This window comes from Leucoraja erinacea, chromosome 12, assembly GCF_028641065.1.
Source record: "Leucoraja erinacea ecotype New England chromosome 12, Leri_hhj_1, whole genome shotgun sequence".
In the NCBI taxonomy this organism is placed as follows: domain Eukaryota; kingdom Metazoa; phylum Chordata; class Chondrichthyes; order Rajiformes; family Rajidae; genus Leucoraja; species Leucoraja erinaceus.
This window is the reverse complement of record NC_073388.1, coordinates 1,499,979-1,512,478: the sequence shown is the minus strand read 5'-3', so window position 1 is coordinate 1,512,478 and position 12,500 is coordinate 1,499,979. Positions and strand designations below refer to the sequence as shown.

Here is a 12,500-nt window from a genome sequence, read left to right as displayed (position 1 = left end):
CCCTGTAAATGCCCAGACCCCTGGTCAATGCCCAGACCCCTGGTCAATGCCCAGACCCCTGGTCAATGCCCAAACCCCTGGTCAATGCCCAGACCCCTGGTCAATGCCCAGACCCCTGGTCAATGCCCAGACCCCTGGTCAATGCCCAGACCCCTGGTCAATGCCCAGACCCCTGGTCAATGCCCAGACCCCTGGTCAATGCCCAGACCCCTGGGTCCTGTAAATGCCCAGACCCCTGGTCAATGCCCAGACCCCTGGTCAATGCCCAGACCCCTGGTCAATGCCCAGACCCCTGGTCAATGCCCAGACCCCTGGTCAATGCCCAGACCCCTGGTCAATGCCCAGACCCCTGGTCAATGCCCAGACCCCTGGTCAATGCCCAGACCCCTGGTCAATGCCCAGACCCCTGGTCAATGCCCAGACCCTGGGTCTCTCTGATGGACATTGCAAACACGTGTTATCTTTCCACTGACTGGATGGAACGCAACATTAAGCTTCTCACTGTACCTCAGTACACATGACAATAAACTCCAACTAATCAACACCAGTGCAAACGCTACTGTAAGACAAGACACCATGTGCTGGAGTATCTCTGCAGGTCAGGCACCATCTGTGGAAAAAAGTAATAGATGACGTTTCGGGTTGGGACCCTTCTTCAGACTGAGAGTAGGGTGTTGGGGGGAGGTGAAGAGCTGGGGGTGAGGAAAACCCTGGACTAATGAATGAATGATGAATGAATGAATGATGAATGAATGAATGAATGAATCTCTTTATTGACGTTGCACATGGTACAACAAAATTTAAAAGTCAATCCCACGGTGCGATTCACAAGAGCAATTTTAAATATATAAGAAAAGGTAAAAATATATACATATAAAATAAAATTACAGATAAATAACAATAGCAGCTGAGGTAGAACCATTCAGTTGAATGTGAGTGGTATTTCTTATTTTGCATTGTTAAATTCACGTATGGCTATGGGGTAGAAGCTGTCTCTGAGTCTGTTTGTGCGAGTTTTGAAAGACCTGTACCGTCTGCCAGAGGGCAGCAGGTAGAACAGATTGTGTCCAGGGTGGGAAGGGTCCTTCAGGATGTTGGCTGCCCTGCCAAGGCAGCGAGAGCTGAAGATGCCCTTCAGGGAGGGCAGTGGGCAGCCAGTGATTTTTTTGTGCGGTGTTGATGACCCTTTGAAGGGCTCTCCTGTCCGCTGCAGAGCAGCTGGCATACCATGTGGTTATACAGTACGCCAGCACACTCTCGATGGAGCAGCGGTAGAAGGACACCAGCAGCTTCTCCTCCAGGTTGTTTTTCCTGAGGATCCTCAGAAAGTAGAGTCGCTGCTGGGCCTTCTTGACTGCTGTGGTGGTGTTTGTAGTCCAGGAGACATCCTCCGTAATTTGTGTGCCCAGGAATCTGAAGTCTGAGACCCTTTCCACACAGTCCCCATTGATGAATAGGGGTTTGGGGGCTGCACTGTTCTTACGGAAGTCTATGATAATTTCCTTTGTTTTTGTGGTGTTTAGGATGAGGTTGTTGTTTGAACACCATGCTGCCAGTCTTTGGACTTCCTCCCTGTAGGTTGTCTCATCTCCTCCTGAGATACGTCCAACCACAGTCGTGTCGTCCGCAAACTTGACGATGGTGTTGGTGGAGTGGGCGGGGGCACAATCGTGGGTGTAGAGGGCGTAGAGGAGGGGGTTCAACACACAGCCCTGTGGGGAGCCGGTGCTGAGTGTGATGGGGGTGGAGAGGTGATGGCCCAGTCTGACGGTCTGGGGGCGGTTAGACAGAAAGTCCTTGATCCAGAGGCAGATGGGTTGGGAGAGTCCTAAATCCATGAGTTTGGTGACCAGTCTGCTGGGGATATGGTAAATGGTAGGGAATTGAAGAATGTAGGTGAACAGAGGGATCTGGGAATAACTGTGCACAGTTCCCTGAAAGTGGAATCTCATGTAGATAGGGTGGTAAAGAAAGCTTTTGGTGTGCTGGCCTTTATAAATCAGAACATTGAGTATAGAAGTTGGGATGTAATGTTAAAATTGTTCAAGGCATTGTTGAGGCCAATTCTGGAGTATGGTGTACAATTTTGGTCGCCTAATTATAGGAAGGATGTCAACAAATTAGAGAGAGTACAGAGGAGATTTACTAGAATGTTGCCTGGGTTTCAGCAACTAAGTTACAGAGAAAGGTTGAACAAGTTAGGGCTTTATTCTTTGGAGCGCAGAAGGTTAAGGGGGGACTTGATAGAGGTTTTTAAAATGATGAAAGGGATAGACAGAGTTGACGTGGAAAAGCTTTTCCCACTGAGAGTAGGGAAGATTCAAACAAGGGGACATGACTTGAGAATTAAGAGACTGAAGTTTAGTGGTAACATGAGGGGGAACTTCTTTACTCAGAGAGTGGTGGCTGTGTGGAATGAGCTTCCAGTGAAGGTGGTGGAGGCAGGTTCGTATTTATCATTTAAAAATAAATTGGATAGTTATATGCTGGGAAGGGAATGGAGGGTTATGGTCTGAGCGCAGGTATATGGGACTAGGGGAGATTATGTGTTCGGCACGGACTAGAAGGGTCGAGATGGCCTGTTTCCGTGCTGTAATTGTTATATGGCTATATGGTTATATGGTTATATGGGATGATGGTATTGAAGGTGGAGCTAAAGTCAATGAAAAGCATCCTCACATAGCTCCCCTGGTGTTCGAGGTGGGTCAGTGCAGTGTGAAGAGCAGTGGCGATGGCATCCTCAGTGGACCTATTGTGGGGGGGGAGCGTAGAAGAATCTCTGCACAAGAACCTCTTTACTCCTATACTGAAATCCTCTTGTTATGAAGGCCAACATTCCATTAGCTTTCTTCACTGCCTGCTGTACCTGTAAGCACTTCGAGCCAGCACCGCCATTCAATGTGATCATGGCTGATCATCCCCAATCAGTACCCCGTTCCTGCCTTCTCCCCACATCCCCTGACTCCGCTATCTTTAAGAGCCCTATCTAGCTCTCTCTTGAAAGTATCCAGAGAACCGGCCTCCACCGCCCTCTGAGGCAGAGAATTCCATAGACTCACAACTCTCTGTGAGAAAAAGTGTTTCCTCGTCTCCGCTCTAAATGGATTACTCCTTATTCATAAACTGTGTGGCCCCTGGTTCTGGACTCCCCCAACATCGGGAACATGTTTCCTGCCTCTAACGTGTCCAAACCCTTAATAATTTTCTAGTCTTAATAATCGAAGGCGTTTTGCGTTCAAACAGAGGCCCTCCAATTTCACACACGACTTCAGCCCAGTTTTACTGGTCTTATTGATGCATCTACTCCAGTATCCCCCTCCCCCCCCCCCCCCCCCCCCCCAACCTCCATCCCACCCTGCCCACCTGCCTCACCTGCCCATCAGCCCCTCCTCACCTGTACCACCTGCCCTGCTCTTCCTCCCACCTCAATCAGCAATCTCCCATCGGCCTGAAGCAGGGTCCTGACCCAAAATGCCAAGCCCATTTCCCTCCGCAGATGCTGCCTGTGCCGCTGAGCTCCTGCTCCAAACGTTTATATATTGTCCCAATCCCAATATCTGTGGTTCACAAGTTCTAGGAGCAGAATGAGGCCATTCGGCCCATCCAAGTCTACCCTGCATTTGGTCATGGCTGATCTGTCTCTGCCTCTCAGTAACCCCTGACACCCGTACTAATCAAGAATCTAAGTCCGATTAAAGATAGCCCCAATGAGGGTCTCCAATGAGGTGGATGGGAGGTCGGGACTGCTCTCTAGTTGGTGAGAGGACGGTTCAGTTGCCTGATCCCAGCCCTGCATCACACTAGCAGAGACGGAGCGAAGGCTTCAATCTCTTTATTGGAGACTCGGTCCCTCGATGAGAGAATTTGTCTTTGAACGGTTGACATAGTGTGCGGGCTTGGATAAGGCAAGGGGAATCAACGATATCTTGCAGATACCTGATGGGTGCACTCAAGTATAATATGTAGAGCAACTGAACCATCCCACCACCAACTAGAGAGCGGTCCTGACCTCCCATCTACTTTGTTGGAGACCCTCACACTAGCTCTAACTGGACTCTATTCTGCACTAAATGTTATTCCCTTTAACCTGTAAGTGTGCATTGTGGCGACTCGGTTGTAATCATGTACACACACACTCACCCGCACACACGCTCACACACACACTCACCCGCACACACGCTCACACACACACACACACACACACCACACACACACACACACACACGCTCACACACGCACTCACACTCACACACACGCATGCGTGTGCGTACGTGCGTGCGAGCGTGTGCATGTGTACGGCGCGTGTGCGTGCATGCGTGTGTGTGTGCGTGTGTTCATCTGCCTGCATGCGTTCGTATGTGTGTGTGTGCGTGCATGCTTGCGTACACGTGCGTGTGTGCGTTCGTGTGCGTGCGTGTGTGTGCGTGCCTGTGCGTGCGTGCTTTTGTGTGCGTGCGTGCTTGTGCGTGCGTTCGTGTGCGTGCGTATCTGTGCGTGCGTGCGTTCGTGTGCGTGCCTGTGCGTGTGCGTGCGTGCGTTCGTGTGCATGCATGTGTGCGTGCCTGTGCATGTGTGTGCGCGCCTGTGCATGTGCGTGCGTGCGTTCGTGTGCGTGCATGTGTGTGCGTGCCTGTGCATGCGTTCGTGTGCGTGCCTGTGCGTGTCCGTGCGTGTGTTTGCGTGCCTGTGCGTATGCGTGCGTGCGTGCGTGTGCATGCATGTGTGTGCGTGCCTGTGCATGTGTGTGCGTGCCTGTGCATGCGTTCGTGCGCGTGCCTGTGCGTATCTGTGCGTGCGTTCGTGTGTATGCGTGCCTGTGCGTATGCGTGCGTGTGTGTGGACAGTTTGGTGCACGCATCATTCATATCTACTTGTCTCCACCAATCCCCAGGCTCTACCACCTGGTGCTCTTCAACATTTACCAAAGAGGCCGGCTCTTGAGAAAGCCAACGGTGCCACGGCAATGTTCAACCCCAGTGTGTTCCACTACCAACACGCTCTCGCTAACATGCAGCTGCAACAACCAACATTCATCCCCGCAGGTTAGTCCACTCTCACTCTCTCCCTCTCCCATGTCCACGTCAGCATGGCGGATCAAGGGGACCCCACACTGGAGGCTCTCTCTAGGGGGCGGCAGGGTGGTGCAGCGGGTAGAGCTGCTGCCTCACAGCACCACAGACCCCGCTTCCATCCTGACATCGGGCGCTGTCCGTGTGGAGTTTGCATGTTTCCTCCGGGTGCTGCATCCTAAACACATGTGGGTTTGCAGGTTAACTGCCTGCTGGTCTGTAAATTACCCCTAGTGTGTAGGGGGTGGATGAGAAAGTGGAACTGGTGTGATGAATGGTTGGCATGGACACGGTGGACCAAAGGACTTGTTTATTAAAGATGCATTCTCTTGCTGTTGGAATGGTTTAACACAACTGCCATTCTTTTTAAGGACTTCTGGGTGAAAAAAAAAAGCAGTTTTTGTATAACGGTAAATATATATTGTATATAGATGTTTAAAATGTTCCATTGGTTGCTGTTTTGAAATGAGTTGGCGCAGCCCAGACCATCGACTCCATCTACACCTCACGCTGCCTCGGCAAGGCCAGCAGCATCACCACGGACCAGTCTCACCCCCGGCCACTCCCTCTTCTCCCCTCTCCCCTCAGGCAAGAGGTACAGAAGTGTGAAAACCAACGCACACCTCCAGATTCACAAGTTCACGTTATAGGTGTAGAATGAGGCCATTCGGCCCATCGGGGCCACCCCACCATTCAATCATGGCTGATCTCTGCCTCCTAATCCCATTTTCCTGCCTTCTCCTCATAGCCTATGACACCCGTTCTAATCAAGAATTTGTCCATCTCTGCCTTAAAAATACCCACTGACTTGTCCTCCACAGCCCTCTGTGGTAACGTGGTAACATAGAAACATAGAAACATAGAAATTAGGTGCAGGAGTAGGCCATTCGGCCCTTCGAGCCTGCACCGCCATTCAATATGATCATGGCTGATCATCCAACTCAGTATCCCGTACCTGCCTTCTCTCCATACCCCCTGATCCCCTCAGCCACAAGGACCACATCTAACTCCCTCTTAAATATAGCCAATGAACTGGCCTCGACTACCCTCTGTGGCAGAGAATTCCAGAGATTCACCACTCTCTGTGTGAAAAAAGTTCTTCTCATCTCGGTTTTAAAGGATTTCCCCCTTATCCTTAAGCTGTGACCCCTTGTCCTGGACTTCCCCAACATCGGGAACAATCTTCCTGCATCTAGCCTGTCCAACCCCTTAAGAATTTTGTAAGTTTCTATAAGATCCCCTCTCAATCTCCTAAATTCTAGAGAGTATAAACCAAGTCTATCCAGTCTTTCTTCATAAGACAGTCCTGACATCCCAGGAATCAGTCTGGTGAACCTTCTCTGCACTCCCTCTATGGTAATTCTATACCTCCCACCCCTGGGCTCACCCTACCCCCCCCCCCCCCCCCCCCCCCCCCCCCCCCCCCCCAAAGCCTCAGTGTGGTGGGTGTGACGGTGTAGCTGGTGAAGGGGGGGGGGGCAGAGACTGCGTCTCACAATCACCACCCTCACTCGTGTAAACACCCCTGGTTCCTGCTGCACCAGCCGTGCTGGGCTTGCAATAGATGTCGATCTTCATTCACACTGAACCCTGGCTCCGTACGTGCTGAGGTGTTCAATGAAGCTGCCTCTACTGGTGTGTGTGTGTGTGTGTGTGTGTATGTGTGTGTGTGTCTGTCCACGCATGTGTATGTTGACTGCATGTGTGTGTGTGTGTGTGTCTGTGAATGTGTGATGTGTGTCTGACTGTGTGTATATGTGTTTGTGTGTGTGCGTGCACGGCCTGTGTGAGCATGTGTCTGAGTGTGTGTACATGTGTCTTGGTGTGCGTGCGCATGTGCGAGTGTGTGTGTGAATGTGTGTCTGTGTGAGTCTGTCAGTGTGAGTGAGTGTGTGTGTGTGTGTGAGAGTCAGTGTGTGTGTGTGTGTTCCCGTTTGAGAGTGTGTGTCTGTGTGTGTGTGAGTCTGTGAGTGTGTGTGTGTGTGTGTGTGTGGGTCTGTGTGTGAGTGCGTGTGTGTGAGTGCGTGTGTGTGATTGCGTGTGTGTGATTGCGTGTGTGTGATTGCGTGTGTGAGTGCGTGTGTATGATTGCGTGTGTGTGTGAGTCTGTGTGTGTGCGTGAGTGTGTGTGAGTGCGCGTGTGTGATTGCGTGTGTGTGAGTGCGCGTGTCTGAGTCTGTGTGTGAGCGAGTGTGTGTGAGTCTGTGTGTGTGAGTCTGTGTGTGAGTCTGTGTGTGAGTCTGTGTGTGAGTCTGTGTGTGAGTGCGCGTGTGAGTGTGAGTCTGTGTGTGTGAGTCTGTGTGTGTGTGAGTCTGTGTGTGTGCGCAAGTGTGTGTGAGTGTACGTGTGTGCGTGAGTGTACGTGTGTGCGTGGCACTGGTAAATACAGAGGAGAAATACTCACTGAGGACCTTGCCCATCTCTTGTGGCTCCACAGCTTTGGTCACAAACAATAAGGATGCATGGGACAGGTATAGGCAGCTGGGATCAAGTGCATCCCTGGAGGGGTTTTGGGAGCTAAGGAGAAATTAAGGGCAAAAGAGGCCAGGAGACAACTCTGGCTGGTAGCATTAAGGACAATCCCAAGAGATTTTATAAATACATAAGGGGGAAAAGGGCAACTGGAGAGAGAGTGAGACATGTCAGGAATCAAAGTGGTCGCCTCTGTGTGGAGCCACAGGAGACGGACAACGTCCTCAATGAGTATTTCTCCTCTGCATTTACCGAGGAGAAAGCCAGTAGGACAGAGGGAATTGGAGCAGTCGCTGGAAGTGTCATGAGAGCAGTCAGGGTTACTGTTGACAAAGCACTGAAGGTCGTGTTTGAAGGTGGACAAGTCTCCGGGGCCTGATATATCCGAGGACATTGCGGGAAACTAGAGAGGAAATTGTGGGAGCCCTGGTTGAAATTTATGAATCGTCCTTAAATACAGGAGAGGTGCCGGAGGATTGTGGAGGGGGGGATGTTGTGCCTCTTGTCAAGGAGGGCTACAGGGACGATGCTGGGAACTATAGGCCGGTGAGCTTAACATCTGTAGTTGGTAAGTTGCTGGAGAGTATTCTGAGGGATAGGATATACAGGCATTTGGATGGGTAAGGGCTGATTGGGGACAGTCAGCATGGTTTTGTACGTGGGAGGTCATGTGTCACTAATCTGATTGATTTTTTTGAAGACGTGAGCAAAAAGGTCGATGAAGGCAGAGCTGTCGATGTGTAGATGGACTTCAGTAAGGCGTTCGACAAGGTGCCGCATGGTAGGCTGCTCTGGAAGGTTAGATCTCATGGGATCCAAGGATAGATAGCTGAATGAATAGCAAATTGGCTCTATGGAAGGAAGCAGAGGGTGATGGTGGAAGGTTGCTTCTCAGACTGGAGGCCTGTGACTAGTGGTGTGCCACAGAGTTCAGTGCTGGGCCCGTTACTGTTTGTCATCTACATCAATGATTTGGATGAGAACATACAGGGCAAGATTAGCAAGTTTGTTTGTGGTTTTGCAGATAGTGAAGATGGTTGTGAACGATTGCAGCAGGATCTGGATCGATTGGCCAGGTGGGCAGAGGAATAGTTGATGGAATTTAATACAGAGAAATGCGAGTTGTTGCATTTAGGGAGGTCGAACATGGGCAGGACCAACACAGTGAATGATAGGACTCTGCGTAGTGTTGTAGAGCAGAAGGATCTAGGAGTGCAGGCGCATGGTTCCATGAAGGTCGAGTCACAGGTAGATAAGGTGGTCAAAAAGGCTTTTGGTACGTTGGCCTTCATCAGTCAGAGTATTGTGTATAGAAGTTGGGAGGTCATGTTGCAGTTGTATAAGACGTTGGTGAGACTGCATTTAGAATATTGTGTTCAGTTCTGGGCACCATGTTATAGGAAAGATATTGTCAAGCTTGAAAGGTTCAGAGAGGATTTACGAGGATGTTGCCAGAACTAGAGGGTTTCATAACAAGAGGATTTGAGTATAGGAGTAAAGAGGTCCTTCTGCAGTTGTACAGGGCCCTGGGGAGACCACATCTGGAGTATTGTGTGTTTTGGTCTCCTAATTTGAGGAAGGACATCCATGCTATTGAGGGAGCCCGGTATAGGTTCACAAGGTTAATTCCCGGGATGAAAGACTGGGCTTTTTCAGCTCCAGAGTCGTACAGCACAGAAACAGGCCCTTCGGCCCATACCGTCCACACTAGCCCCACATGCCAATGTTTGGCCCATATCCCTCAGTCCTCTCCATACACCTGTCCAGGTGTCATTTAAATGCTGTGATAGTCCCCGCCTCAACTACCTCCTCTGGCAGCTCGTCCCATACACCTGCCACCCTCTGTGTGAAAAAGTTGCCCCTCCCCTCAGGTTCCTGGCATTCGCCCCGCACCTTAAATGTATGTCCTCTGCTTCTCCATGCCCCTACCCTGGGCAAAAGGCTCTTCCCCCCCAACTATCCCAGGCACCCCTTGTTCCCACCTTGCTATTGAGGGATTGCAGCATAGGTTCACCAGGTTAATTCCCGGGATGGCGGGACTGTCCTATGGTGAGAGAATGGAGCAGCTGGGCTTGTACACTCTGGAGTTTAGAAGGATGAGAGGGAATCTCATTGAAACATGTAAGATTGTTAAGGATTTGGACACGCTAGAGGCAGGAAACATGTTCCCGATGTTGGGGAAGTCCAGAACCAGGGGCCACAGTTTAAGAATAAGGAGTAGGCCATTTAGAACGGAGAAGAGGAAACACTTTTCCACACAGAGAGTGGTGAGTCTGTGGAATTCTCTGCCTCAGAGGGCGGTGGAGGGCGGTTCTCTGGATGCTTTCAAGAGAGAGCTAGATAGGGCTCTTAATGATAGCGGAGTCGGGGGATATGGGGAGAAGGCAGGAACAGGGTACTGATTGGGGATGATCAGCCATGATCACAGTGAATGGCAGTGCTGGCTGGAAGGGCCGGATGGCCTACTCCTGCACCTATTGTCTATAAAATTCCCATCAGGTCCCGAAACGTCACCTATTCTTCTCCAGAGATGCTGCCTGACCTGCTGACCTCCTCCAATGTTTTGTGTCCATCTTTGGTATAAGCCAGCATCTGCAGTTCCTTCCCACACACAGGGCTTTTAGAGGGTCCAAAACAGGCAGGTGGGGCTAGTGTAGATGGGACATGTTGGTCAGCATGGGCAGTTTGGGCTGAAGGGCCTGGCACTGTGCTGTACAAGTCTATGATTCATGCACGGACTGCGTGTGGATTGGTCAGGGAGGCCTGGCCTTGTGGCAAACACTGCCGCAGAGCAGATGAGTTCAGTTTGCAAGAGTTGAGTCTGCATAAACCAGGCACAATGTCCCCTGATCTCATTATCTATCTGAGCCACTGCAGCCTCCACATCATTAGATTACAGCAAGGAAAGACATTTCCTCCGGTAACTGGATTAAAGCTTGACGTCCAGAGAAATGTCGACACAAGGAACTGCAGATACTGGCTAATGAAAAATAAAAGATGTAAAGTGCTGGAGTAACTCAACAGGTCAGGCAGCATCACTGAAGAACATGGACTAAGAAGGGTCCCGGCCCGAAACGTCACCTATCCATGTTCTCCACAGATGCTGCCTGACCCGCTGAGTTACTCCAGCACTCTGTGAAACGTCACCTATCCATGTTCTCCACAGATGCTGCCTGACCCGCTGAGTTACTCCAGCACTCTGTGAAACGTCACCTATCCATGTTCTCCACAGATGCTGCCTGACCCGCTGAGTTACTCCAGCACTCTGTGAAATGTCACCTATACATGTTCTCCACAGATGCTGCATGGCCCACTCAGTTATGGTGCAGCAGCATCTATGGAGCTAAGGAAATAGGCAACGTTTCGGGCCGAAATCCTTCTTGAAATAGGCAACGTTTCGGGCCGAAACCCTTCCGGGTTTCGGCCCGAAACGTTGCCTATTTCCTTAGCTCCATAGATGCTGCTGCACCCGCTGAGTTACTCCAGCACTCTGGGTTTTTATTTTTGTTCAGTGACATGGTGGGAATCAGTTCCTTGGGTTAATTGCCACACTAAGGGTGGCCACTTTGCAGGAGGAGTGAGGGGAGCTACCAGTCCCACTGCACCCTTCCCCACGAGGGGTCCCAGACTAGCCCTTTGTTTCATTCTCCTCTCAAGCTCATCAAGCCACCCAGTTTCTACCACCCACGACACACACACACACACACACACACACACACACACACACACACACACACACACACACACACACACACACACACACACACACACACACACACACACACACACACACACACACACACACACACGGGTAATCTACTGAGCCCCATTAGCCTAACGAGCAGCAGAGTAGATACAGAGTCTCTTGCCCAGAGTAGGGGAATCGAGGACCAGAGGACATAGACAAAGTCTGAAGAAGGGTTTCGCCCCGAAACGTTGCCTATTTCCTTCGCTCCATAGATGCTGCTGCACCCGCTGAGTTTCTCCAGCATTTTTGTCTACCACCAGAGGACATAGGTTTAAGGTGAAAAGAGAAAAGATTTAATAGGAATCCGAGGGATACCTTTTTCACACAAAGGGTGGTGGATGTATGGAACAAGCTGCCAGAGGAGGTAGTTGAGGCCGGGACTATCCCAACGTTTAAGAAACAGTTCGACAGGTACATGGATAGGACAGGTTTGGAGGGATATGGGCCAAATGCTGGCAGATAGGATATGTTGGTTGGTGTTGGCAAGTTGGGCTGAAGGGCCTGTTTCCATACTATCACTCTAATGACCTTTGGGACTTGGGAGGAAGCTGGAGTACCTGAGTGAAGACTCCACACCCTGCAGACTCCACACAGACAGCGCGGGAGGTTGGGTCTCTGGCGCTGTGAGGCAGCGGACCTACCCGCTGCGCCACTGTGCCGCCCAGCCTGGTCTTGATCCATATAGATGGGCACAAAATGCTGGAGTAACTCAGCGGGACAGGCAGCATCTCTGGAGATGCAGGAAACATGTTCCCGATGTTGGGGGAGTCCAGAACCAGGGGCCACAGTTTACGAATAAGGGGTAAGCCATTTAGAACGGAGACGAGGAAACACTTTTTCTCACAGAGAGTGGTGAGTCTGTGGAATTCTCTGCCTCAGAGGGCGGTGGAGGCCGGATCTCTGAATACTTTCAAGAGAGAGCTAGATAGGACTCTTAAAGATAGCGGAGTCAGGGGATATGGGGAGAAGGCAGGAACGGGGTACTAATTGGGGATGATCAGCCATGATCACATTGAATGGCGGTGCTGGCTCAAAGGGCCGAATGGCCTCCTCCTGCACCTATTGTCTATTGTTTATTGAAGACAAGGAATGGGTGACGTTTCGGGGCGAGACCCGTCTTCAGACTGAGAATCAGGGGAGAGGGAGACACAGAGATATGAAGAGGGGTGTGTAAATGCAGCTGCAGAAAGATCCAGTGGGCAACACATTGG

At 50.8% G+C, this 12,500-nt stretch overlaps 1 protein-coding gene across 2 annotated transcripts in view; it reads left to right on the top strand.

Moving 5' to 3' along the window:
* Positions 1-12,500, top strand: part of LOC129701984 (muscleblind-like protein 3) — a 34,696-nt gene that overhangs the window by 11,439 nt on the left and 10,757 nt on the right. For both annotated transcript variants that reach the window (XR_008724304.1, XM_055643440.1), the window contains exon 5: positions 4,892-5,042. Coding sequence is in view for 1 of the 2 variants with exons in the window: in XM_055643440.1 (XP_055499415.1) it covers positions 4,892-5,042 (151 nt within the window). In the remaining variant the exon portion in view is untranslated. The remainder of the gene's footprint in view (positions 1-4,891; positions 5,043-12,500) is intronic.